Source organism: Hibiscus syriacus, unplaced genomic scaffold (assembly GCF_006381635.1).
Source record: "Hibiscus syriacus cultivar Baekdansim isolate YM2019G1 unplaced genomic scaffold, ASM638163v2 tig00109987_pilon, whole genome shotgun sequence".
In the NCBI taxonomy this organism is placed as follows: Eukaryota; Viridiplantae; Streptophyta; class Magnoliopsida; order Malvales; family Malvaceae; genus Hibiscus; species Hibiscus syriacus.
Window position 1 is genome coordinate 1907881 of NW_024062550.1, and position 27068 is coordinate 1934948.

At 37.5% G+C, this 27068-nt stretch overlaps 4 protein-coding genes and 2 pseudogenes across 5 annotated transcripts; 2 read left to right on the forward strand and 4 right to left on the reverse strand.

Annotated features, from left to right (window-relative positions):
* Positions 1-448: 448 nt before the first annotated feature.
* LOC120211937 (protein PHOX1-like) lies at positions 449-22654 on the reverse strand. Its single transcript, XM_039210404.1, has 6 exons — positions 22644-22654; positions 22029-22034; positions 3085-3718; positions 1466-2859; positions 1116-1374; positions 449-914 (listed from the first exon to the last, which is right to left on the reverse strand). The coding sequence occupies exons 3-5, from the start codon at positions 3642-3644 to the stop codon at positions 1226-1228; spliced, it is 2103 nt and encodes a 700-aa protein (XP_039066335.1). The 5' UTR covers positions 3645-3718; positions 22029-22034; positions 22644-22654; the 3' UTR covers positions 449-914; positions 1116-1225.
* Positions 7034-13702, forward strand: LOC120211939 (protein OS-9 homolog). 2 transcript variants are annotated; one of them, XM_039210407.1, is made up of 9 exons: positions 7034-7265; positions 8351-8427; positions 11109-11312; positions 11489-11560; positions 11716-11831; positions 12413-12479; positions 12606-12712; positions 13416-13479; positions 13519-13702. In XM_039210407.1, exons 1-9 carry the CDS (start codon positions 7049-7051, stop codon positions 13561-13563), a joined length of 969 nt encoding a protein of 322 aa, XP_039066338.1. In that variant the 5' UTR covers positions 7034-7048; the 3' UTR covers positions 13564-13702. The 2 variants fall into 2 exon arrangements, with proteins under 2 accessions (XP_039066338.1, XP_039066337.1); XM_039210406.1 differs by having other exon boundaries at positions 13416-13702.
* On the reverse strand, positions 14084-17655 carry LOC120211941 (annotated as a pseudogene).
* Positions 19713-23346, reverse strand: LOC120211940 (NEDD8 ultimate buster 1-like). The gene is made up of 7 exons (XM_039210408.1): positions 22454-23346; positions 22104-22139; positions 21296-21884; positions 20963-21085; positions 20585-20681; positions 20237-20272; positions 19713-20017 (listed from the first exon to the last, which is right to left on the reverse strand). Exons 3-7 carry the CDS (start codon positions 21526-21528, stop codon positions 19781-19783), a joined length of 726 nt encoding a protein of 241 aa, XP_039066339.1. The 5' UTR covers positions 21529-21884; positions 22104-22139; positions 22454-23346; the 3' UTR covers positions 19713-19780.
* On the forward strand, positions 23145-25896 carry LOC120211938 (probable pectinesterase/pectinesterase inhibitor 51). The gene is made up of 2 exons (XM_039210405.1): positions 23145-24266; positions 25122-25896. The coding sequence occupies exons 1-2, from the start codon at positions 23273-23275 to the stop codon at positions 25805-25807; spliced, it is 1680 nt and encodes a 559-aa protein (XP_039066336.1). The 5' UTR covers positions 23145-23272; the 3' UTR covers positions 25808-25896.
* On the reverse strand, positions 25867-27068 carry LOC120211991 (annotated as a pseudogene).

The window sequence follows — 27068 nt, forward strand, 5'->3', positions numbered from 1 at the left end:
GACCTCCCCAACCTCGTCAGCTTTCGACCAGAATAAAAGTCTGAAGGAAACTGCCTCATGTGCTGTAATTATACATAGCTGCTATCAGCTTGTAAGTGTATATTGGAAATATGAAAAGCTTCATCTCCAATGGGATCAGGGAACAATTGTGAGATGATTGTATATTTGTTGTCGCTGAATTTGGAATTTTCCTCGGGGGAAAACCATATAAAAGGATATGTACATAAAATTTTATGTTTATGTTCTGCACATTTGCCTCATGGAAGGTTCAATTCACACAGTACAAACAAGGACAAACCCAGAATTTTATGTATGGGTGATATAATTTTAAGGGTAAGTATGCTTATACAATTTTAGGTTTAAATAATAGTTTTTCAATAAAATATACAAAAAAAATATCTAAAATACATAGGAATTTGAAAATTTTACAGGACGATTATTCTCATCCGCCCTTCCCCGTCCATCCCTAGTGCAAATACAATATGGTAAAATAAAAGCAAAACCTATAAATTCACCACAATCCTTAAAACCACATATTAGTACAAGAAGCAAAACTAGGGTCATCATCAACAGGGTACAAAACCGTCCGAGTACACAACCTAATCTTCAAGAACAGAATGACAAACATGCAGCTAGAAGTTAACAAATCAATCTACTAAACAATCTATAAATTATTGCAACTAAGTATGAATTCAGCATGTATTTTCCACTTCTTTGAGGGAAACTGATGAAGACCAAAGCAGAAACCAACAGAAAAAAAATGAGATTCCTGCTGCTCCGTGACATCTCCAAACATATACTTGTAACCTATTTCTATAAAATGGGAATCACACATCCTTCAGGAATTCAATAGTTTCCTTTGAATCTGAAACTCCAAGTTTGATGCTTGATATAAAAGACTAGCATAAAAAAACCTGCACAAGTGATTATCCTATGTTATGCCTGGAAAGAAATGCTTAAAATCAGTTATATACGTTTTCCGAAAACATGTTATGGGAGGTGAATAAGAATGTAATTGAGAGTCAAACTAGTAGATTTGAAGGGCATGATATGAATTGCAGCATATTTTGTCACATGGTAAATTGTTTTTCATACTAAAGAAAGATTCAACTTACCTATTTCTGTAATGCAGTACTGCATATCTCGATTCAAATGCTACCAAGTACTAAGATGTGTCTTGCGATCAACTGGTACCCAGGAAATCCCACTCGAAACAACATGCAACTCATGCATGCTCCAATACATGATAAATATTTGAAACCCGACGTCGAAGTAATGGTTCTAGTCGGTGTGACTGAATCTTGCTATTCCACCTTTTAGCTTCATACATCTCATTCCATGCCTGTATTATCTCGTCGATCTTAAACCCCAAGCCTGCAAGCGACAAAATATAAGTTATGCTTTCAAGGTTTATGCAGATGTCAGTTGATGATACGAAAGTTATGAATTTCTATCCATATGATACCTTCCAGCACAACATTATTTGAACAATGGTTCTTTACCATAACAGCTATATCTGTGGGAGAAACTCCAGCATGTTCAAACTTCTCAATGGCAACCTCCAAACATTCATGCCAGACAGGGAGACCTAGTTTGAATTCCATGATTGAACGTTCATAAAGTATAGTACCCCATAACAGATTTATCATAGCACTCATGTTGATTGTCTGCTCTGCAGCTTCATCTGCTGATATATCTTTGAGAAAACCATTCGATCCTATTTTCTTCAACTGAATTTGTTCATTGTTCGAATCGGAAAGCTCATGCAGGCGCTGCCGTTCTAACTCCTCCCACATCTGCATACCCCTCTCCATATTTTCCTCGGCATTGTTATAGAGGTGCAAGACATTCTCAGAAGGCCATGTCTCCCGATCAACATTATTTGTAATTGCGTAATACCAAGAAAGTTTTGCCTGCTCAAACTGTTGTTGCCCGAGAGCTAGATGAGCTTCATAGAAATCTGGTTTGGTTCTCAGTGCTTCCTCATATCTCTTACCAGCTTTGCTGTATTCTAATTGTGCATAATCATAGGTAGTTTTGATCTGCTCAAGTATGGATTCTCTCGAACCATCTTCGCTGACATAGACCCTCTTCCTAGCTCTGGACATGTGAACATTCCCCCAGTCGAACAATGCTAATGCTGCCATCTCTTGGAATTTCTGAGCTGCCATGTCGAAAAGGTTCTGGGCCTCGTCACTTGTAACTGTGTCCTCCATGGCCTCAGAATATTGCTTCGTACCAAGTTCATGAAGATTTAAGTATGTATCTAAATCCAAGCCAACATAGTTCCTGAATAGTTGAGCAAACTCAATTATCCAGTCATCGATGCAACACGAGTCTTCCCTGTTTTCCATAACCTTTCTAGCATCACCATTTTCACGCTTAAATCTCTCGAAGAACGGATCCTGCTTGGAATCAACTTCTACAACATACAGCCTCAGAGAACCTTGTGATTCTGCTGCTATTTCAGCCAATCTCAACTCTTCATCACTAGTGATTGTGACTAAATCACCTTCTTCATCTCTGTATTTGACAAGAATTGCTCTCGAGCTAGGAAATCGATTGTAAATTACTTCCCTTAGTTGCACAAGGCTGCAGTTAGGTGGCAACTGAGCCCATATTATATCTTCACCCATAATCAACTTGACACTCTTCTTTGGTTCTTCCATTTTACTGCTAATTTTCTCCTCCACGACCTGTTTATCCTCAGCCTTCTTTTCCTCTACATTTTCATCAACTTTCTTCTCCTCAATTCGATCAACAACCTTATCAGCTTGAGCTTCACTGATTTTCTTCTTCTTCTTGGTTTTCGCTTTGACAACTTTCGATGTTTGGGAAGCACTTGGTGGTTCAACATATTTATCCTCAGCCCTCTTTTCCTCTACATTTTCATCAACCTTCTTCTCCTTGATTCGATCAACAGCCTTGTCATCTTGAGGTTCACTAATCTTCTTCTTGGATTTCTCTTCGACAACTTTCGATGTTTGGGAAGCACTTGGCGTTTCAACATATTTTTCTTCAGCCTTCTTTTCCTCTACATTTTCGTCAACCTTCTTCTCCTCAATTCGATCCACAACCTTGTTATCTTGAGCTTCATTGATCCTCTTCTTGTTCTTGGTTTTCTCTTTGACAACTTTCAGAGCTTGTGAAGCACTTTGAGGTTCAATGGATTCCAGAGGTAATTCAACCAGTAAACCTTGTTTCTCAAGTGAACTTCTTACCCTTTGTGAAATCTCTAATGCCATGGTATTATTAGGCTCCATGTTAAGAACTGCATTAACATCTCTGAAAGCTAAATCCGGCCTATTCAAAGACTCGTAACACCGAGCTCTCTTTACGAGTGCTTTACTATACTTCGGTGTGACCTCTAGGGCCAAATTAAGCTCAAGGACTGCTTTGGGGTACTCACTCAATCCCATCTGCATATAACATGCAGCAATATTGGTCCTAAGATGGCACACATCTATGTGATTCTTTGGAAGCAATTTGAGAGCCTTCTCATATATCACCATTGCTCCTTCAAGGTCCCCTTTCCGAAACAGTTTGTTTCCCTCTTCCTTAAGTTCTCGAGACATGGCGATGAAAACCGCCGTGTCCGAATCATACGATTTCGAACTATTTCCCCCAACTTTGTTTTGCTTCATATTGTTATCACCTGTTTGCCCTGTTTACTTCTTGTTCTTTCCACTATGCTTCCCCATTGCAAATCCAACTCAAACTAGAAACCCTCACAAACAAATCAAAGGAGACGATGACGACGACGACAAATCACTACCCTGATATTGAACAAACTTGTTATGCAAGTTAAAAGGTTCAACCCCCACCAGCTAAAACCACATGCAAACACCTTCCAAGGATGAAATTAATTCCCAGGAGAACTTAAAACACTAACTATTGACAACTTTTACTATGAATAAAAGATTCAGAAACCAGTTCAAGCACACCAAACCAATAAAACCCAGATACCAAAAATGAAAACAAATAACAGAAAAAGGTGATCTTTACCACCTCCAAGCCAGGAGTTGTGATAAATCCCAGTTTAGAGAGAAGCAAAAGAATCCTCAATCCCTCAACTTCAGCTAAAAGGGAAGACCTTCATGCATAACCAAAACCAAACAAGAAAACTTGAAGGCAGGAGACCTTAAAACACAAACTTTTGGCAACTTTTACCATGAACAAAAACATTCAGAAACCAGTTCAAGCACACCAAACCATGAAATCCCAGATACCAAACACGGAAGAACAAAAACAGAAAAACGTAATCTTTAACACCTCCAAGCAAGAAATTGTGAAATCCCAATTTAGGCCTCAACTTCAGCTAATAGGTAGAACTTTCATGAACAACCAGAAACCATTGATGAAAGCTTTAAGACAGGAGACTTATCTGGGGAAAGGATTTCAGAAAGATAATGTTTTTGTTTTATTTTTTTTTCCACAGAAATCCAGCTTAACGTGAACGCCACAAAAAAGCTGTCTTGAATTCTTTCGGCTGCTTTAAATCTCAAAAGCAAATTGCTTTATGTCTTTCCCAAGATATTCCAGGTTTGTTGGGTACGTTTGATAAAAGGCCAGAGGCAGAGATTTGTTTTGACTACTGCCACCACCATTCTTCATTAGAACACACTTGTAAGTTGTCACCTTCCTTCCATTTTGCTACCTCCAATCATAAAATATTACTTGTATGATTAAAAAAGCATAAAATCAAAGGGATCACGATAACAAATATACACACGGCAAAGGGGTCGCAATTCCTTGGCTTGAAAGTTTGAGGGGCTGGTTGGAACAAGTCAATCTCTAAAATCACGTTAAAAATATTTCTTTTAGGTCCACGCCAAAGCAATGTGAAAATGTTTTAAAAAATACGTTAATTGTACCAAACGTTTTTGAAAGGGTAAATTACACCTATGGCCACTTTGTTTTGGGTATAGATTCTATTTTGACTATGGATCTTTTAATTTTATTAATCAAACTTTTAGCTGTTTAAATGATATCAATCAAGTTATTTGGCGTTAATATTTGCAGAGTAGATGATATGGTAGCTAAAATTTTAGTATAATTACAAATTTGATCATCATTACTTACGCATTCTATCAATTAAGATTAAATTGATAGAAGGTGTTAGTAACGAGGATCAAATATGCAATTATACTAAATTTTTTAACCGTATTAGTTAAATGTTAATGGCATGTGATTTGATTGATGCCATTGAAATAGTAAAATGATCTTATTGATAAAATTTAAAAAAATCGATATTTACAATATAATTTACTCATAGTTAAATGATCATATGTATAATTTTTTAAAAAATATATCTCAAATTCCAAAAAAAATTAATTTATTTTTTTAATAGTCTAGAGTTGTTATTAAATAGTATACTGTGTAGAATCTTACTTAGATATTATCAATGCTCACACACTCGTAAACACAGCATGTACGTGCATAATATATAAATAAATTGAATTCGATAATTGTTAATTGGTTGAGCAGTCAACGATGCTCGTGTTATCTCATTTTGTGTGAGTTTACATCTCAACATTTATTTTAAAAATGTAAAATGTATTACTTAATAAAAAATTGAATTTTATGATGTGAGGGAGGGTTTTATTTTTAAAATTTATAAATTTTACTTTAATTTTATCAATCTAATGCATTAGAATTTAAAGTTTTTTTTATTGAAATATTAATTTAAAAAGTTATTTTTAGATTAATTCTAGAATTGACCCCTAAAATAAGTGTATCAATTTTATTTTTAAATTATTTAACGAATACATATTTAAAAAATGTGTTTAAATAATTTAAAAAATTCAGTATTTTAGTATGAAGCTTAAGATCATGGTAAAAATGTTGATTTTAAAAGGAATTTAAATAACACAACTAGTTAGTCTTGTGAGATGAGGCACTAGGTCCCTTAAATAAGGTCAATGATTCGAATCATAACGTTTGCGAATGGAGCGAACTGGGTTGGGAGGGTCGTCATCACCTCTGCAGTACCCGATTTAGATTAGTCGATCAATAGATCGGATACCAGTGATTAATTCAAAAAAAAAAAAAGTTTAAATTTGATTAGACTCAAATCCTTTCTTTTAAGAAGATTAGACTCAAATCTTGGAAACCCGTTTCAGGGCCATTTATCTTTAGGATATATTACGTATTTAATATCTAAACTATTTATTTTAGTTCATTTTAGTATCATAACTTTTAATTTTTATTAAAATCATAACTAATGTTTAATTTTGTTTCTTTTTAGAATATCATTTTTTATGAGTAAATTGCAGCGTTCATCACTTAACTATTGTCTCACTCCTATTTTGTTTACTAAAATTTAATTTTTTTTCTAATTCAATTACTTAACTTTCAAATTACTCCTAATTTAATCATTCTAACTTTCAAATTTAAATCTTTTTCATTTTTAATTACATATTAATAAAATAATAATAAAATATACTGTCACAAAAATTATTAATAAAATAAATAGAGTGGCTAAAATAGGAGAAATTTGAAAGTTTATTAATTAAACTGAAATTTTTTAAATTTTAATACCATAATAGGAGTGAGAAGATAGTTGAGTGATAAATGATATACTTTACCCATAAAAATGTAATGCTATTAAGTTTTTATTGACGATTACTAAAATAAAACAAAAACTAAACGTTTAATGTATTTTAAAAAAATAAAAATTTAAATATTAAAACGGACAAAAACTAATAATTTAAACAAATGCAATTTACCTTTTTCTTTAAGGCAAAGGCCTAGATTTTAGATTTTAACAAGAGGGCTTTGGGCTTTTTTGGCCCAATAGAGCGGTCTAGAAAAAATATTGTAAAATAAGACACAAATACTTTTATTTTGAAATCTACGATATTTTTTCGATGCATAAAATTCATTTTATGAATATTATAGAAAATACTGTAGATTCCAAATAAACTTATTCTTATCCTATTTTTCCAAATAGTTTACTGGTTCGTCATGTTGGGCCAAAAAAAACCGTGTTGAATGGTTTACGCTTTTTGACAAAACAACACGAAGCCCATCTTACCCACACCTTTACATGACGTGGCGCTATCCCATTGCTCGACCTGCTTTCTTCACCAGCTCTGGCTGCGTCTTTCTTCTTCTTCCTCCGCCTCCTCTTCTAGGCACAAGTTATATCGTTCGGATTCTTCAAAAGGAAAAAGGAAATATGAGATTGTTTGTTTGTTTTGTAGCAGTTGTATATATTTTGGGAAGCAATGTCTTAGCCGATCAGATTTTCTCATCTCAAGTAGGTCAGCCCATATTTCGTGGTTTCTTTTTTGTAATCCATATAATTGTTTTTTTAGTTCTGGGTTCTCTTTGAAATTATTGTTTTCATGTGTGAAACGTAGAATAGTTGAGCTCATGATGAGACCTTATGATGGTACTTCAAATATATATTCCCATTGTTGATTAGTACTAATATGATATGGTTTGTCCTTGTACACTCACAAATAGGGAATGGTCTATCTGTTAAAGAAATTGACGAATTTGTTATTATTAGTGTTTGAGTGATGAAATTAGCTCCAAAGACAGGAAGGAGTTTCATTAGGGCTGTATCCCTTCATGGTAAGAAAAGGGGGGTTTTTTGGTTTCGGAATTCGGTTCGATGAAGTGCTGTAATCGAAGGGGGGGGGACTAGATTTCAATCGTGTTTCGGTCACCTGAGATTTTGCATACTTCACATGACAGTATGATGAATATTTTTATCATCTGTTTAAAGTGTTCTCTGCATTAGTATTTCCAACCCCCCCCCCCCCCACAAACACAAAAACAACTAGAAAGACTCTGCAATTGAGTTTAGTTTTCTTACTTGTGAATCCAAACTCCTTTTGCCAAATGTTTTTGTATAGAGTTACCAATAAGTGTCGAATCTGACTATTTATTCATGAGAGTGAACAGAGAAGTCATGCTAAGAACTGATTGTTTGATAAAATTGGATATTATGAATCATAGCCGACATGCAAGATGAACGGCGGATAATTGGCTTATGTTCTCGTTCCTTTGTGTTTGTGGGTCAATGAAAGGCTGGTTCTTAAATATAGAAGGGTGAACTTGTTAAACCTAGTAAACCAGAGACTGAAAAAGAAGAAGAGAGAAACTAGAATGTAAAGTACATAAATCTACTCCAATCAATTTTAGAAAGAGCTATTAATTGTTGCAACCAAGACAATCTTAATGTGTGATGCTATCATTCTGCATATTTGCCATCTAACTATATTTCAACTGGGTTATTGGCCGTGTCTGGTACCCTTTTTAAGTATTTACAATATTGGTTCTACTGCTTTCAAGTTTTTCTTGCATTCTGATGCTTTTCTAATTCTTTACTGAAAAACAGCTGGCACACTTGGCCGAAGCCCCCGTGAACCAAAATACAAGATTGAGTTCCATTCTGAAGAATCTCCCTACCATCCTGTGAGTAAGAGTAGAATATAAACTCCTTCCGCTTTTTCAGGTTTGATGAAATCTTGATGAACACGTTGAAGTTTGCTTTGCATTCAATCTTAGTTGCTGATTTTACGGTGCACACATTTGCAGTTTTAGTACATGATTATCTACCTTAAATAAGGAAGTTTTTCATCCTGCATCCTTTATCCAAATCTCTCTCATGAATAGTTGCTCTGAGCATGAAAAAGGAATCTAAATTTGATCTCATCCTTTTGGATCTTATAGCATGATTTGTATAATGAACTGCGGTATATAACAGTATCTTTTATGAAGTTATGAAGCATCATCTGGAACACGAAACACAATTTTTATGAGATGTAGGATAACACCGCTTAACTATTCTTTCACCACTGCAAATTTCCTTGAGCGCGTAAAATTTATAAATAGTAACATGTAAAAATCCTGGAATCTTTTACATGTACACATTAATGTAAGCGAGAACATTTTTATTTTGAAGTTTGAAGTTTTCTGCTTAACATGCTTGTATTATTTGAAACGTTTTTTCCTACTAACGAGTTCAAATATACTAGTATACTTTTTATCTACCAACACACTTCAGCATAATTACACTTGTACCGTACTCTGCAAACAAAGCCAAAGGAACTCCCATTACTCATGTCGATAGTTGCACTGAATTTATTCTTTTAACATGAAATGGTGAATAAAAGAGTGAGCTTTGGAAGCTCAGTAATACAAAATTACCAAAAGATGCTGAAAGACATGCAGATAAATAGCAAACATTTAAAATTTTCTCATTGGTTCAGGCATCTACATGTTTCTGTGATGAGCTGAGATTCCACTGATATTTCTTCGGATAACAGACAGGTAGCTTATAGCTCAGAGAAAACGTTCAGAAGACTAGGTTCAGGATATTGAAACAACGTCTAGTGTGTTCCTTCAAAACTAGAATAAAATGTAATCCTAGTTTAAAAGCAGTAGTAGTTATTTCAGTAAAACAGATTTTTAAAATCATTGTAGTACACTCCATCCGAATACTCCATGTGAAATTCCCCAGGACATCATTCATAAGGACTTACCCTAGACCTCTAGGATCTAGGAGTCCAATATGAATAATCAGAACAGAAAGGATTTACCAGCTAATTGAACCTCAGAGTCTCCAGACACCTACCAAGATAGTACCTCAATAAAACAGATCAGATAGGAGACAGTAATATCAGAAATCAGGAGCTAATTGTACCTTGTGTTAGAAACCAGATATCAGAAACCCTAATGGCGATAAGGCCAACCGACGACGGAATCGACACGAAAATTGTGAAAACCACGATGGTGGGTAAAGCTTTCCGACGAGGCTTTCTCTGTTGATTCACGACAAACGGTGGGCTTAGACGGAGAGGTTGGTCGGGTTTTGCTCGGCGTGGGACGACGAGTCGAACGGTGGTGGTGTCGGGGCCTACGGTCGCCTGTGGTGGCCGGAATCGCAAGGAGAAGAAAACGCATTTTGGGTTTTCGACGAGCAAACAATCGTTGATTCACGGCTTTCGACAAATTGGCAGAGGGCTTTTGATCGGAGGACGACGGAGAACAAAATAGTGGTGGTAGTGCACTCCATCGTCGGCCGAAGATCAGTGAACGGAGGGGCGACGGGTTTGGGAAACCTTTCCTAATTCTTTTTCTTTTTATTTAACTTTGGTTCCAATCCAATGAAAAATAAATGATATGGAATTTAAAATCCAGGCTAAGTAACTATAAAACATATTTTAATAAAATATATTAAAACAGTGCCATAGTTTAAACAGTAGGGTTTGGGCACCATTCCTTTTTTCAGTAGGTCACGGGTTCAATCCCATCAAACCCCTATATTTTTTCAAAGTTAAAGACTGATGATATAATTCCAGCTTAGGTCCCTGAGCTTCCTATAATTGTCGAAAATTGACTTCAAGTTTTCAAAGTTTTTTATGATTTGGTCCTCGTAATTAATTAAAATTCAATTTAAATCAAAACAATGAAAATCGGGGTGTGACAGTTTGTATTTTGAAATTGGAGAGAACGCATCCGAACTAGATTGCAACTTGGTATCATTTCTATAAAAGATGGTCATTCATGGTATGAGAATAATGAAAATTTCGGCCTCTTAATCTCATCATAATTTTCGGTGTGAATATAGCTTTAGTAGTAGGCTGGTTTTCCTTTGATGTGAACCTATCAAGTTCCATCTGGACTAGGAATGGCAACGGGTCGGGTTCGGGGCGGGTTTTGCTCGCCCCGTCCCCGAACTCGAAATAAATCCCCGACCCCGACGGGTTTTTTATCGGGGCGCCCCGTCGGGGATTTTTTTTGCCCCGTCCCAGAACTCGACCCGAAATATTATACCCGAACCCGAAAATATTTTATATATAATTAATATAAAAATATAAAATATTATATATATAATTAATATAAAAAATATAAAATATTATATATATATATAATCGGGGCGGGGATACCTTGCCCCGAACCCGAACCCGACCCGAAAAAATCCCCGGAAAAAATCTCCGAACCCGAACCCGACCCGATATCATTCAACCCGACCCAACCCGAACTTGATTGGGTTTCGGGTTTCCCCGTCGGATTCGGGTCATACTGCCATTTAGAATCTGGACTCACCGCTTTTAATGATCTACTATTACAATGCCGGGAACATTTTGCAGGATGATGATCTGGAGTCTGTTTTTATGCCTAATAAAGATGGACAGAACTTTTTATGTTTCTTGCCGAAGGTGGAAAAAGCCAAGACCTTAAAGCCAGTTACTCAGCAGAACATTAGTAGCATGATTGTGGAGTCCGAGAAACGGGTTAAACTGAAGACACCTGATGAACTGCTGGATGTACTGAAAGATAGATGCTTTATCAGAGTAAACACCTGGTTCCCACACACTGTTTGTTTGGTTGTACCCTATATTGAATTGATGATGCTGTCATTGGACATAAATGCAAAGAATTGAGAAAGGCTTTGTTCTTCTTTGGTGTTGCGTGCCACTTAACTCATACCTGCCTCTAGTGCTTATGTTGTGAGCTCTTTTCTTTGCAGCAAGAGGGCTGGTGGTCTTATGAATTTTGCTACCAAAAGCAGTTGCGGCAACTACATGTGGAAGATGAAAAGGTAGATCTTTTATTGAATTTGAGGTGCTCATATTTTCATTAGACTTGTTTTCTTTTTTCCACTTGTTTGAGAGTTTCATCTGTGATGTATGCTACCACCGGCAGTTTCTATAGTTTCTTAATGGTACATTTTCTATCATTTTGGAATTATTGCAGGTGGTTCAGGAATTTGTCTTGGGTGTATATGATGAAGAGGCCACTGCTGCTTTCAACCAGAATCTCTCCGACATCTCCACATTAAAGGATCCTCGATCAAAAGATGCATCTCAAAGGTGAGACTTCGTATGTTTTAAGATTTAGGTTGCTCCCAAACTTTGTCATCTTTATTATAGTTGTTGTACCTTCTTCGGACCTCCTCGCTGTCACTCCACCTATCAAAGCCTTCGGAGCTTCATATCCTCCGGCTAGCTACAACACTTTAACATGACCATTGGCTGGACCACGTAATCCGTCATAACCAAATTTACTATATGAAAGTCCTATCTATTTGACTGTTAGCTTACGGATAACCATCATCATCCTAGACCTGCCACCAACGCTAAGAGTCTATATAAACCACCATGCAAGGTTGGAGGAGGGATCTCTCTCTCAGCTTATATCCTTGTTCATCATCTTCTTCAGATTATCTATTCTCTACATCCTTCACAGAACTACCAGTCTGGGCGCTCCATCCAAACCAAAATGGATGAATCGCCAAAAACCGTCACAATTCCATTTACCCCATCAAAAATAATCCTTAACTTTTACCCAAAAAATAAGTTCCAAGTGGTGAAAAGTACAAGATTATGCCGAATTACATGAAGGAAAATAAAGAAAAGGACTATAATGATGCCATTGCCATGTCTCATTTCAGGTATCACCCTCATCAATATACGAATGGAACCCTATGTGATCTTACTAATCAGCCCCGAGAAACTGAGGTATGAAGCAACAAAGATACAGTATTGTGAGATGGTTTTTAGATCTCCTTTAGAAGGAAAAGGTCCTGCATTTTTAATCTTAAGATTCATTCTCATCTTTTTATGCTTTGTTATTTCTGTTTGTAGGTGAGATTTGTCTGCTCAGAGCCGAGAGCAATGATTAGTTCCATTACAGAGTTATCCACATGCAAGTATGCACTTACTATTCAAAGCCCTATGCTATGCAAACACCCGTGAGTCTCTCTCTCTCTCTGCTCCAAATTCTAGATTTAACACTATTGATACTAGTTCCTTAGAGCTGATTGTGCCTCTTGGAAGGGTCAAAGATATTGTGCATGTCGTAAATGAGACAGTCGAGTTTCAGTATTGTTGAGCTCGACTCAATTTAAAAAGTTCAAAGTTGAACTTGTCAAGCTCGACCAAAACTCAAAATCAAAACTAGAGCTCGATTCGAGCTTGAAAAACTTGAACATAAAACATTCTCAGACTTAGCTCAGTTGAAGCGTAAACTCAAGCCCGATTCAAGTTCGAATTCGAACATGAACCTTAACTACAAAAAAAAACATTATATTGTACTTTTAAAAAATAATAACATATGAATGTTTATATTATTAATAATTTAATTTTAAAAAAAAATTAATATATTATTTTTCGAGTTGCTCGCGTACTTTTCGAGTCGAGTATCAAATAACTCGTTTCAGATCGAAAAGGACTCGAGTTGAGTTCATTCAAATCAAGTGTTGATTGAACTTTGACTTAGTCGAGTTCAAGTAACTTTGATCAATTTTGTCTCATTTGACGGCCTTAGCCACCATGAGAAAAAGGATAGTTGTATAATATTTCTAATGCCACCACTTATTATTATTATTATTATTTACATTTTTAGTTTTTATTTATTTAAATAAAAGATTGTGATAATTATCCCTGATTTTGTAGGTTTTTCCAAGAGGAGAGACCTGTGTGGCACACCATTAACTGCAATGCCCTTCCAAAGGATCACAAGGATACCATGGTTGAGGACACACGTATTAGCATGATGATGGACTCCGAAGATCAATCTAATAATTATGATTCAACCGAATGAATGTCGTCAATCTTCTTACATTTAGTCATAGATTTATAGAGATTAGCCTTGTCAAAGTAATAATATTTGTATCAAATTAAAGGATTGCTAATTCTTGTGAACACTCTTTTTTCGCATTTAAATATTATGAATTCAATCATTAAAATTATAATATGATGTAAATTCAGAGCATGAAGATGTAACATACATTTATGCAGATGCATATACCATGTATGTTGCAAATTCAGAGCATGAAGATGAAACATGCATTTATGTAGATGCATAAACCATGCATCAAACATACATTTATGCAGATACAAATACCATGCATGCAACATACATGTATGCAGATGCTACCATGCATGCAACATACATTTATGCAGATACAAATGCCATGCAGCTAACATACATTTATACATACAAATACCATGCAGCCAACACATTCATGAACGCTATTTGGGTATTTGTGCACTTATAATTTAAGGAGATAAGGATTCAAATGTGAAAATACAAGCCTTTTGTAGTTGTAAAAAGAGTTGTCATTCTACAGCATAAAACCACTGAAATTATTGGCATTAACCACCACTACAGAGGCCTGTATCAATGGGGGCATCCTCTTCACAGATATGTACTAGTAATTTGCTCAGGAATAATTTTCTCATCCCGAAGATTGAGCTTCCTTGCCATCTGGTGAGGCCAAGCGAGTCAAATACTCCTGTATTGCTTCCCCTTCCTTTGTAATTTCAATGTCATAGTCCGATAATGCATTGGCACCTTCTATGTCTCTTGCAAGTTCATCTTCCATCTCCACGTCCCGTTCTTCATCTGCAGCAGTTGGCAGGCCTTCACCAGTGTCATTGGTACTCGCACTATCAGGGTTCAAATTGTTAGGCTCTGAAAAAGGATTCCTGATGCTGTTAGCATCAACACCGGAGTGGTGGCTGAAATTCTGATAGCAGTCGACTCAATGTTTGCTCCATAGTTTCATCAGACGGAAAGGCAGCAACGGCAGCAGCCACTGAACCCAGGAAAATATCAGAATGTTACTAGAAAAAATCGTTATCAAGCTTATGGACCTCAAGTTGCTAGAATATCTAACATGGAAACAATGTAATCTTAAGATCATAAAGTGAAAAACAACTATGGAAATACAAGTATAGCAGTTTAGAACTATTTCCTCATTACCTATAGATCTGTCAAATCCCATGGATACAAGCTCTTCAATTCTGGCCTTTGCGGCTCGTTCCTTTCGTTTCCTTTTCCTTGATTCAATATCAAGCTGACAACAAACACAGTCAATGAAACAAGCATAGCCAATAAAATTAAAAATTAGGAAAACTTCATGCAAAGAAAACAGTCAACCTGGATGGCAGAATTAGTTTCTGGATTGGTCAGACCATCTAATGCCTTTTGAAAATCATTCTCGTTCCTCGAAGGGATTCAGCAGCAAGTTTCTTCTCAAATCTGCCAAATAAAAAATATCTTAGCCTTTCCAATAAAAGAAAAAGAAAATTAAAAGGAGAAAATCAACAGCCCTCCCAATATCTTGATTGTTCAAACGTAATGCCCTCCTTGCATCACGTTCCTTAAATCCCATACTCATAACATGTGAAAAGACTTCGTCAGACACTTGTAACTGATATCAACACAAAAAAAAAAAATAAGGCTTAATGTTGGAGAAGGATGCAAATAAACTATTGTTGAGAAAAATAGAAGTGGAAAAAGCAAAGGAAATGGCAAGCAAATTAACAATCCAGTCAGAATTCATGGTTCATAAGATACGACGATAAACACTCCCATTTTATCCACACGTTGAAGCCAAACCTAAACCTGTGCTCAAAGGATAGCTACAGATATTCTGATAAGGTATTGTGAGATGAGAGGCACAGTGATGGTCCCCCCCAAGACAAACCTGATCAACTCAGAAAAAAGTGGAGACTGGAGAGTGTCAATGTTCTCCCCTTTATGATAAAACCATCAAATAAAGATGAACCACCGGAACAAGATATCTGAAAAGAGCTAGCTGCTTTGGACAATAAGTAAAGGAAAAATTGAGAATTTTGCTTGCGCAGATGTCAGTGCCATTTTAGATTTATCGAACTGACCATTATGGTATGCCACCACTCCTTCCAACAACTCCAACCTCGTATATCTACAAAAATAGAATGAAAAAGAGATTAGCTAAACATTGCAACCAATAGCATTCTCATTCACGACCAGAAACACAAAAATTGAGCCACTGAAGTAATGTTGTGAAAGAACTCACAATGCAACAACCAGCTTTAAGGAGTCTAACACGGGAAAAATCCTTCCCATGGCAATGTTCAAGTCCTTCTCTGGCTTTTTCAAGGCGTATTCCTACTACTGAAAGCCAACTGATGTCTCGAAGCAAGAAATAGGACCACACCATGTCTATTTGCAGTATTGGTACATTGTTAATAAACTGCAATCAAACACACACAGCCAAAGCGTGGAGGATATTGAGTCAAATCTAAAGAACAAACACGCAATCATTCAATAACATATGCATGTTCATGAATATATAGGGTTGACTAAAAGCTAAAGTAACTGTTATTTGTATCTATAAACAGGACACTGAAGCACAGCACGGACTAAGTTATTCAGAAAATGAACCTTCAATTCTAAGAAAGAAAATCTTGCCTCAAGGACCTTGGGATCACAAAGTGAGAAAGCATCCTACAAGAAATAATAATGTACTTATATTAATTGCCAGACTCAAAAAAATATATCATCGTGTAAACTTTATTATCAGCTTCGCTAACAAGCTATGTCATATCTAGGCATGGGAATAGAGATATGACCCACCAAATATATGGAAAAACTTGAGAAAAGCTGATTATATCCATGTAAACGTATTTGTATTCGACACTCATTCCACAAATCCAATTAACATTCCAGACAAGAAAGTTCATCAACCGATATTCTAAGAATCCAGATGCAACAAGAAAAAACAGTGTTGAAGCAAATATAGGAGGATGTTAGCAACTAACCTCCCCCATGGTAAGCACTTCCAGAGCATCTTTATACAGTTGTCTCTTAAGTAGATTCTTTGCATTTTCATGAAGCATCAAATCCATCATTACGGCCCTGTTCAAAGACATTCATCTCTTACTTTAGTTAAAAAATCGGTTCAACTGTCTTAATACCGTAGTATTAACTATTAAATTGTGGCTGCAACGCAGTGTAACATCCTCATCTTAATGTTTTCAAGGCACCGCGACACAGCAAACAACATCCGCAACATAAAAACGTAGTTATTTTAGGAAATAAATCGAGAGGTAACGTCCGCAACATCTGCAATCAGGACACGGCAGCCACAACGGCAACTGTTAGTCCTATGCTTAGTACCCTAGGAGAAAATGCCATACCGCTGATCAGTCTCGGTTTCTAATTGCACTTTTTGCCCTCCCTGGTTTTCAAGTTCAATATTGAAGTCTTCAACTGGCAACGAACCATCTACATGTCTCTGGGAAAGTGCAGTGGCAGCTGCCCTGCAAATAGAGATAACCATGGATTAGTAACTGGGTAGTTTTCTTTTCATTCAACGTGTTCCTAATCCTAAAGATCATAATTTTCCTCATTATAAGAATAATTTCAGTAACTTTGATCAAACCCATAATTTCAATAAAACCAAGAACCCCCAATCAACCATCAAGAAGAGCACCCAGCTTCTATAAAAATTAAGTACAGAGTTAACTCACTTGACTCGAGCAAGTCGACGAGAGCCCTCTTCTTCGGCCATCAGCTTTTGTTTCAAGGACTTGCCTTCATCAACGGAGACACGGCTGGCCAGAATCTTGGCATTGTTTCTGATACCCAATTGGCTTAACGTCTGGGACTCATCGCCGTCCTTCAAAACTTTACCGGCGGAGATGAGGTTGATGGTGTCGGGACGTACGGCGTTCGATCGCTTGGCTACTTCCTCCCTCAACATTGCCACCATCCAATTATCCAATTATAACTCTTAAACGCCTACCCATGTCCCTCCGATTCTCAATTTCACCATACCCAGATAATTAAAAGAGTAAAAAGTTCATCTTTTTCTGAAAGGACAGACTGATTAATTTGCAAAGTTTCAACATTTGGTGATTAAAGTAGAATAATTATATAGTTTAAAAATAATGGTTAGTAAATATGAAATGAATGTAAGGACAAAATGGTCATTTGTAAGGAAAAATTATAATTAAAAAAATGTTATGGGATTATATTAGAACCCACGTGGGGCATTAGGTTTCCAGAATCCTCTCATTTCTTCTTCCTTCCTTCTTATCTTCTTCTCTTCCTTCTCCAAACGTGAAGCTTGCAAGTAAAGGTAAGAATCTGAACCTTGGTAGTTTCTCTGATTTTTAAGATTGGAAATGGAAGTTTGGATGTTATATAAGTTAAAGGAAAGCTTATATGGCATTAAGACAACAAGATAAGTGTTTTAGAGATAGATTTAGAAAATGAGTTTTTAGATGAAATTTTGATATGGATGAGTTTTTTATGTTTGAATAAGATTTTTGACTTGTCAATAAGTTAATTAAGAAGTATGAAGTAATAGAATTGAAATTAGAACAAGTTGGAATTGGAGTAAGATTCTTCAATTCTATATGGATGAGTAGTTTTCTTAGTTTTAGAGGTATTGAATGGATAATAATTAGTTTAAGTGTATGAAAGCTAAGAGTATTAAAGGGAGTGAAATATGTATATTTGAGCTGAAAGGAAAGGATTTTCGAGCTCAAAATAGGATTTTCGGGCTAGGGGAATCGGTACCCATTCAAGGGGAACCGATACCCCCTCAACGAATATGAATTTCCAGAATGCTAGAGGGGAATCGATACCCCCAGGGGGGAACCGATTCCCCCATGAGAAAAAAAAGAAGAAAAGAAAGAAAGACTAAGCTATTAATTTCTTAAATTAGTAAGCTATTAAAGCTTAATTTCAAGACATAGACATCTGATGATCATCTTGAAAATTATGTTTATGTAGATACCGAGCCTACACGAGTTCGGGAACAATCTACAAGTAGGATCGATCGAGGAAAAGGCAAAGAAGTATAGGTGAGTGCATATGCATAGTATGATTATAGAAATATACTTCATTCTAGACTTGTGATAAGTCTAGATTTTATATCTTGGTACATGAGCATATTCTGTATTATGAGACATGACATGAGTTCATATAAAATGCATTATATGACATGAATATGTTGGAAAAGTTATGAGCTATGTGAAAAGGTAAGAAATTACATGTCTACGCGATATAGACTACGTGAAATGTAAAAGCCCATGTTATGTAGATAAGAACTATAGGTATAGTTGGCATGCCAAGGGTAGAGGGTCTACGCGGTCCTTCGGGACATATGTATATTCTTTGGAACATGTGTGAAGTCTTGAAAGACACATGCTTGATCCTTAGTATATGTATATGATTCTTAAGGAATTCTATGTGGTCCTTATGGACATCATTATATGGCACTACGGTGCAATTCTACGCGGTCCTTCGGGATATATATATATTCTGTGGAACATGTGTGAAGTCTTGGAAAGACACATACTTGATCCCTAGTATATGTATATGATTCTTAAGGAATTATATGTGGTCCTTATGGACATCATTATATGGCACTACGGTGCAATTCTACGCGGCACTTCGGTGCATTTATACGAGCTGTGGTGACAACATAGTGCACAACCTCACATTACTCAGATACCTTAGGTTCTCAATATGCTATCATGGGCCAATAAACTTATTAATACAGATTCATGAATGTTACAGTCATACGCTTACAGGTATGGATATTGATGATGTATACTACATTGATTAAGTACATGTTTGCATCTCATCTCATATGATCATGACATTTTCATTACATTGCCTTGTTATTATTACTGTCTCACTAAGTCGACGACTTAGCGTGTGAGTGTTTCACACGTAGGATCCGAAAAAATAGACGAGACAGGTGAAGCAGCTTGACAGCATTACTCCTGCAACTACCAGATCAGAAGCAACTTAATCAGTAGGTCATTTTGTTATGTAAATGGCAGTTGGCATGTAATTAAAGGGTTAAGTTGTGTATGCTCTGAACATTTTGATAAGCTTATATTACAATATGTATATTATTGTATTTTCTTAATATAAGTTCAAATATTTTGCTATTATTGGTTAAGAGTCGTGTTTTAAAGTCAATGTAGTATCCCTGACTCATATCCGGGTCGGGTACGGGTTGGGGGTGTTACATCCCCAGTGAGGAAGGAACGTCCCAGGTATATATCGATTTGAAAGAAGTTAATAGTTTGGGGCAACCAGCTTTAAGGAGTCTAACACGGGAAAAATCCTTCCCACGGCAACGTTCAAGTCCTTCTCTGGCTTTTTCAAGGCGTATTCCTACTACTGAAAGCCAACTGATGTCTCGAAGCAAGAAATAGCACCACACCATGTCTATTTGCAGTATTGGTACATTGTAAATAAACTGCAATCAAACACACAGCCAAAGCGTGGAGGATACTGAGTCAAATCTAAAGAACAAACATGCAATCATTCAATAACATATGCATGTTCATGAATATATAGGGTTGACTAAAAGCTAAAGTAACTGTTATTTGTATCTATAAATAAGAAACTGAAGCACAGCACGGACTAAGTTTTTCAGAAAATGAACCTTCTTCAATTCTAAGAAAGAAAATCTTACCTCAAGGAACTTGGGATCACAAAGTGAGAAAGCCTCCTACAAGAAATAATAATGTACTTATATTAATTGCCAGACTCAAAAATATATCATCGTGTAAACTTTATTATCAGCTTCGCTAACAAGCTATGTCATATCTAGGCATGGGAATAGAGATATGACCCACCAAATATATGGAAAAACTTGAGAAAAGCTGATTATATCCATGTAAACGTATTTGTATTCGACACTCATTCCACAAATCCAATTAACATTCCAGACAAGAAAGTTCATCAACTGATATTCTAAGAATCCAGATGCAACAAGAAAAAACAGTGTTGAAGCAAATATAGGAGGATGTTAGCAACTAACCTCCCCCATGGTAAGCACTTCCAGAGCATCTTTATACAGTTGTCTCTTAAGTAGATTCTTTGCATTTTCATGAAGCATCAAATCCATCATTACGGCCCTGTTCAAAGACATTCATCTCTTACTTTAGTTAAAAAATCGGTTCAACTGTCTTAGTACCGTAGTATTAACTATTAAATTGTGGCTGCAACGCAGTGTAACATCCTCATCTTAATGTTTTCAAGGTCACCGCGACACAGCAAACAACATCGCAACATAAAAACGTAGTTATTTTAGGAAATAAATCGAGAGGTAACGTCCGCAACATCTGCAATCAGGACACGGCAGCCACAACGGCAACTGTTAGTCCTATGCTTAGTACCCTAGGAGAAAATGCCATACCGCTGATCAGTCTCGGTTTCTAATTGCACTTTTTGCCCTCCCTGGTTTTCAAGTTCAATATTGAAGTCTTCAACTGGCAACGAACCATCTACATGTCTCTGGGAAAGTGCAGTGGCAGCTGCCCTGCCAATAGAGATAACCATGGATTAGTAACTGGGTAGTTTTCTTTTCATTCAACGTGTTCCTAATCCTAATGATCATAATTTTCCTCATTATAAGAATAATTTCAGTAACTTTGATCAAACCCATAATTTCAATAAAACCAAGAACCCCCAATCAACCATCAAGAAGAGCACCCAGCTTCTATAAAAATTAAGTACAGAGTTAACTCACTTGACTCGAGCAAGTCGACGAGAGCCCTCTTCTTCGGCCATCAGCTTTTGTTTCAAGGACTTGCCTTCATCAACGGAGACACGGCTGGCCAGAATCTTGGCATTGTTTCTGATACCCAATTGGCTTAACGTCTGGGACTCATCGCCGTCCTTCAAAACTTTACCGGCGGAGATGAGGTTGATGGAGTCGGGACGTACGGCGTTCGATCGCTTGGCTACTTCCTCCCTCAACATTGCCACCGTCCAATTATCCAATTATAACTCTTAAACGCCTACCCATGTCCCTCCGATTCTCAATTTCACCATACCCAGATAATTAAAAGAGTAAAAAGTTCATCTTTTTCTGAAAGGACAGACTTCCCCAGTGAGGACGGAACATCCCAGGTATATATCGGTTTGAAAGAAGTTAATAGTTTGGGGCAACCAGCTTTAAGGAGTCTAACACGGGAAAAATCCTTCCCACGGCAACATTCAAGTCCTTCTCTGGATTTTTCAAGGCGTATTCCTACTACTGAAAGCCAACTGATGTCTCGAAGCAAGAAATAGCACTACACCATGTCTATTTGCAGTATTGGTACATTGTAAATAAACTGCAATCAAACACACAGCCAAAGCGTGGAGGATATTGAGTCAAATCTAAAGAACAAACACGCAATCATTCAATAACATATGCATGTTCATGAATATATAGGGTTGACTAAAAGCTAAAGTAACTGTTATTTGTATCTATAAACAAGAAACTGAAGCACAGCACGGACTAAGTTTTTCAGAAAATGAACCTTCTTCAATTCTAAGAAAGAAAATCTTACCTCAAGGACCTTGGGATCACAAAGTGAGAAAGCCTCCTACAAGAAATAATAATGTACTTATATTAATTGGCAGACTCAAAAAAATATATCATCGTCTAAACTTTATTATCAGCTTCACTAACAAGCTATGTCATATCTAGGCATCTTAATAGAGATATGACCCTCCAAATATATGGAAAAACTTGAGAAAAGCTGATTATATCCATGTACACGCATTTGTATTCGACACTCGTTCCACAAATCCAATTAACATTCCAGACAAGAAAGTTCATCAACTGATATTCTAAGAATCCAGATGCAACAAGAAAAAACAGTGTTGAAGCAAATATAGGAGGATGTTAGCAACTAACCTCCCCTATGGTAAGCACTTCCAGAGCATCTTTATACAGTTGTCTCTTAAGTAGAGCTGTGAGTAGTTCTGTGAATGCTCTTGCAATCCAGTGGAGCTCGTGCTCACATTATCTTCCCGTATTGAAAAGTGGCGTGAGCAAAACTGTCATTTGGAAGGGCAATTTTCTTCTTCCTTTTTGCCTTAGGCACATCCACCCCAACACGAATCCTCATGCTCCCCCTATATCCCAACGAAACGGCCGAAGCATCATACTCGGTGAAAGAACCAATAAAGTTACTCAACAGCTGAGTAATTTGTTTCGAGATGCAACCAACCAGCAAATCATTAACAAGAACCCAAAAGTCAACAAACTCTAAAGACACCAGCATAGGATCATCCCCCTCACCCATACGATACACAAGAAGGATATGAGAATTAAAATATCAAAGATCTTCGTATAAAATCATGTTCAAATCAATCTCATGATAGAGTCAAAACAAAAATCGACTCTCACCCAAGTCCGTGATAGAGATGCCCCATAGGATGCCAAACATTCGCTAGTGTAGTTTTCATTGCTTGAAAGTTACCCATACCTGAGGTTAAGAAACGACCAACAAAGCAATTCTCAAAGTTATCGGGGACGAGATAGTATTATGTTCAGTAACTATAATGACACACTTTCCATTTCCATCTCCATCTTCATTTTCTGGGAAAATTCTACCAAACATTCCCCGCATGACTCCAACTCTCACTTATCTTGCGATTTTCATTTCCATCCACCGGTTCTCAAAATTCCTAATCAGCATCGCATGGAATTATAAATACCAAACCAATAACCATGGCTTCATCTTCACCTTCCAAAAACTTTCTTGGAAAACCCAAGATTCTCCTCCTATTGATCTCAATGTCTGTGTTTCTATTCCTTTCCGTTCTCACTCTGACCCTTTTCTTCAACCTCTCTGCCTCCCATCGCCACCACCTCCACCAAAGCGCCTCCCAAATCCGCCTTGCATGCCGGTCCACTCGTTTCCAGCAACCTTGTGAGAACGCTCTAACACAATCCTCTTCTCTCCCTGAGAACCCAACTTCCCTCCAAATCATCCAATCCGCCATATCTGTATCTTCCCAGAACCTCAAAATGGGGCAATCGATGGTCGAATCCGTCCTCGAGTCCTCCAAGGGCAATCTCAACCGAACCAACATCGCCACCATCTGCCTCGAGCTCCTTTCCAACTCGGATCACCGCATCAACTCGACCGTTCACAGCTTGACGCGCCGAGAGATCAAGGACGCGCGTGCGTGGATGAGCGCCGCGCTTTGCTACCAGGCCGACTGCTGGGGAGCGCTAACGTACGTCAATGACACCCAGTCGGTGAACGATACGCTGGCGTTTCTGTACTCCCTGACGCAGCACACCAGCAACGCGCTGAGCATGATGGTCGCTTACGATAATTACGGGGACGACGTGAAATCCTGGGTCCCGCCCAAGACGGAACGGGACGGGTTCTACGAGAAAGTGTCGGACGGGACGGCGCTGGTCTCCGGCGGGGGTGTCCCTGCCGCGTTGAAGCCGGACGTGACGGTGTGTAAAGACGGGAGCGGCGGGTGTTACAAGACGGTCCAGGAGGCGGTGAACGTGGCGCCGGACAATGTGGAGGCAACGCGGCGGTTCGTGATACTCATAAAGGAAGGTGTGTACGAGGAAACGGTGAGGGTTCCGATGAGGAAGAGAAACGTGGTGTTTTTGGGGGAAGGGATGGGTAAAACCGTAATTACGGGTTCCCTAAATGTGGGGCAGCCTGGAATGACCGGCTATGATTCTGCCACCGTCGGTGAGTTTCATCATATCTTAGGATAAATTAACTTTCCGTATTTAAATTATCAGATTCGTTTTAATATTTTAATTTTTAATTTTTTAAAAAAATTTGTATACTTTAAATTTAATCTTTTTTTTAATATCACTACTTAAAATTTAACGTTGAATTTTAAAAAAAATTTAAAATTTATATACTATAATGGACGGAAAATAATAACTTAGATATTAAATACGTTAAGTTTATAAAAATGAGGTACTAAAATAAAATAAAATCTAAATATTAGATACACTTTTAAGAGATTAAAAATTTAAAAATTAAAATAAATTAAAATTGATAATTTAAATATTAAATGCATACTTTAAGCCGACATAAGTAGTATTGAGTGCAAACAATTTAGTTATAATTAAAATTAAGAATAATTTCATTTTTAATACTAAAAATTTCGTAAATTTGTAATTTATTATTACAACTACTTATCATAAATCATAATCTGGTTGATTTTAAAATAAATTCATTTTCATCGAATGGTCATAAATAAATAAAAAAAACTTGTTATCTTTAAATGTTCCGGATTTGATTGTCAACGTTTACAGTGTTTGAGTGCTCGTTATCAAATAGTTCAGAATCTTTAAAATAAATATTACCTTACAATTCTCTCGGTTTAATAAATCATATATTATCTTATAATCGATTTAAATTATTAAAAGAAATAAATAAAAATTTTCATATTTGTTATTGGTATCCAAATAGAAAATCGAAATAACATACTTATATATTTATAAAATTCAACGTGGACCTGGAAAAATGTCAACTGTGTGAACACTTCATTTGTTAAGACTTGATTGCAAATGGTTCATTGGTGTGTTGTAGGAGTTCTTGGGGATGGATTTATGGCCAGCGGCGTCACATTCGCAAACACGGCTTGCCCCGATGCGCACCAAGCGTTAGCCTTCCGGTCGGATAGCGATCTTTCCGTCATCGAGAACTGCGAATTCATAGGGAATCAAGATACTCTCTACGCTCACTCGCTGCGCCAGTTCTACAAGAAGTGTCGGATCCAGGGGACCGTCGACTTCATCTTCGGGAACTCTGCTGCGGTGTTCCAAGAATGTGACATTTCGGTCGTTCCCCGGCAGTTAAATCCCGAAAAAGGAGAGACCAATGTCGTCACAGCTCATGGAAGAACCGATCCTGCTCAATCGACCGGTCTCGTTTTCCAAAACTGCTCGCTCAACGGCACCGATGAATACATGAAATACTACTTTACCAACCCTAAAGTGCACAAGAACTTCCTGGGAAGGCCATGGAAGGAATATTCGAGGACGGTTTACGTGAACTGCGTCATGGGACCTCTTATTTCGTCGGACGGATGGATGCCGTGGAGCGGTAACTTTGCATTGAACACGCTCTTCTATGGAGAATATCAGAACTCCGGACCGGGTTCAAATGTATCGACCAGAGTTCCATGGAGTAGCCAGATACCAGCACAACATGTATATACCTACTCCGTGGAGAATTTTATTCAAGGCGATAAGTGGATCCCAACATCATCTTGATCTTTTCTTTTTCCCATTAATATTATCAACAATATTCGTGATTGTTGTGTAAGAATTCTTTATAGGAGAAGAAGCAGTTTCTTTTAGTCAGAAAGGTTCAATACAGGATAAGTTACGCGTTTAGTACCTAAGCTTTTTAAGCTTTTTAAAATCATACCTAAATTCATCACAAGTACGTAAAGGATCGGTGGATTGGCACCGAAAAGACGGGTTTTCTTTCGCTTGATGCCTTCCTCGTCTCCGGTCCAAAAATGTTTGAGGAAGTTCATGTGTCGAGGAATCCGGTGCCACCATGTGAAGACCTCGTTTAAGTACCCTTGATCCCCACCGTTGTACGATTCGAACACATCGATCTGATCCATTAAGAGTTGGAAGGTACAATTCGATGGCTATATGATCATCACACCTGAGTTGAAAAGCGTGGCATTGTTCCCCGTTGCTAATATTTCTGGCATCACGAATAAGAAATCGATATTATGAAGAATTAGCAGATTGGCATCGATGACTATGATCTTGTCGTACTCGGTGAGCTGCCATAACCGGAACTTGCTGCTGTTATATTCGTTGTAAGCGTCTTTTTCGGCTTTCGGATTCCTGATCCTCTGGATCGTCCTGACTTTCCATCCAGCTGCCTCAAGTCCACCCCTGTAATAAACATTGATCGTCTTGCCGACGAGTATCACAAGGTCTTGAGTCGAGCGGGACATGCAGATACTTTGAGCCGCTGCGACCGCCCCGCATACATACACATGAGCCGAATGGAGAATCGTCGCATACGCTTCTCGAGATGCTTTCCCCGAATATGTTGGCTATGCACTGAACATAATGTATGACTTACATTTTTCCCATTGAGATTAACAAAGTTTGACAAGAGCCGACCTTTTATCCCTGTTGGAAGTGCAAGTTCACAAGAACCAATTGGAAGCTGAATCTTTCCCCTCAACAAATTCAAGTCCGGTTTGAATAGCCAGACATCGTTTGTCGTCCGACGAGTTCTTTGCAGGGGAACACGTTCAGTATCGGGAAACACTTCGAAACAAAAAAGAGCATGCACTGGATAAAACCCTTTCGCCGATGTCACGAGACTAGCCGCCGCGATCTGCAGATTCAACCTAGCAACATCCCTAGACCAATTCCCTTGGTTCCTAAAAGGGAGCTTGACAGCGATCAGATCAAATGTTTTCCGGGGATTTTGATCTTCAGCAGCGTCGGACAAACAGGGTCGTTTTCCGGGGACGTCTGCTTCTCCCCATATCCACAT

Bases quoted from the DNA above. Each gene is read 5' to 3' on its own strand.
- LOC120211937 (XM_039210404.1), bottom strand. From the start codon at position 3,644: ATGAAGCAAAACAAAGTTGGGGGAAATAGTTCGAAATCGTATGATTCG. The intron at 2,860-3,084 runs TAACAAGGTTGT...GGCTGAGGATAA, and splicing joins AGGATCAATGAAGCTCAAGA to ATATGTTGAACCACCAAGTG. The intron at 1,375-1,465 runs GTATCATATGGA...TGTCGCTTGCAG, and splicing joins AAATAATGTTGTGCTGGAAG to GCTTGGGGTTTAAGATCGAC.
- LOC120211939 (XM_039210406.1), top strand. From the start codon at position 7,049: ATGACGTGGCGCTATCCCATTGCTCGACCTGCTTTCTTCACCAGCTCT. The intron at 11,313-11,488 runs GTAAACACCTGG...TTTTCTTTGCAG, and splicing joins AAGATAGATGCTTTATCAGA to CAAGAGGGCTGGTGGTCTTA. The intron at 11,832-12,412 runs GTGAGACTTCGT...GTCTCATTTCAG, and splicing joins TCAAAAGATGCATCTCAAAG to GTATCACCCTCATCAATATA.
- LOC120211940 (XM_039210408.1), bottom strand. From the start codon at position 21,528: ATGTTGAGGGAGGAAGTAGCCAAGCGATCGAACGCCGTACGTCCCGAC. The intron at 21,086-21,295 runs GTGAGTTAACTC...CTCTATTGGCAG, and splicing joins CGTCGACTTGCTCGAGTCAA to GGCAGCTGCCACTGCACTTT. The intron at 20,682-20,962 runs GTATGGCATTTT...GTCTTTGAACAG, and splicing joins GAAACCGAGACTGATCAGCG to GGCCGTAATGATGGATTTGA.
- LOC120211938 (XM_039210405.1), top strand. From the start codon at position 23,273: ATGGCTTCATCTTCACCTTCCAAAAACTTTCTTGGAAAACCCAAGATT. The intron at 24,267-25,121 runs GTGAGTTTCATC...GGTGTGTTGTAG, and splicing joins CTATGATTCTGCCACCGTCG to GAGTTCTTGGGGATGGATTT.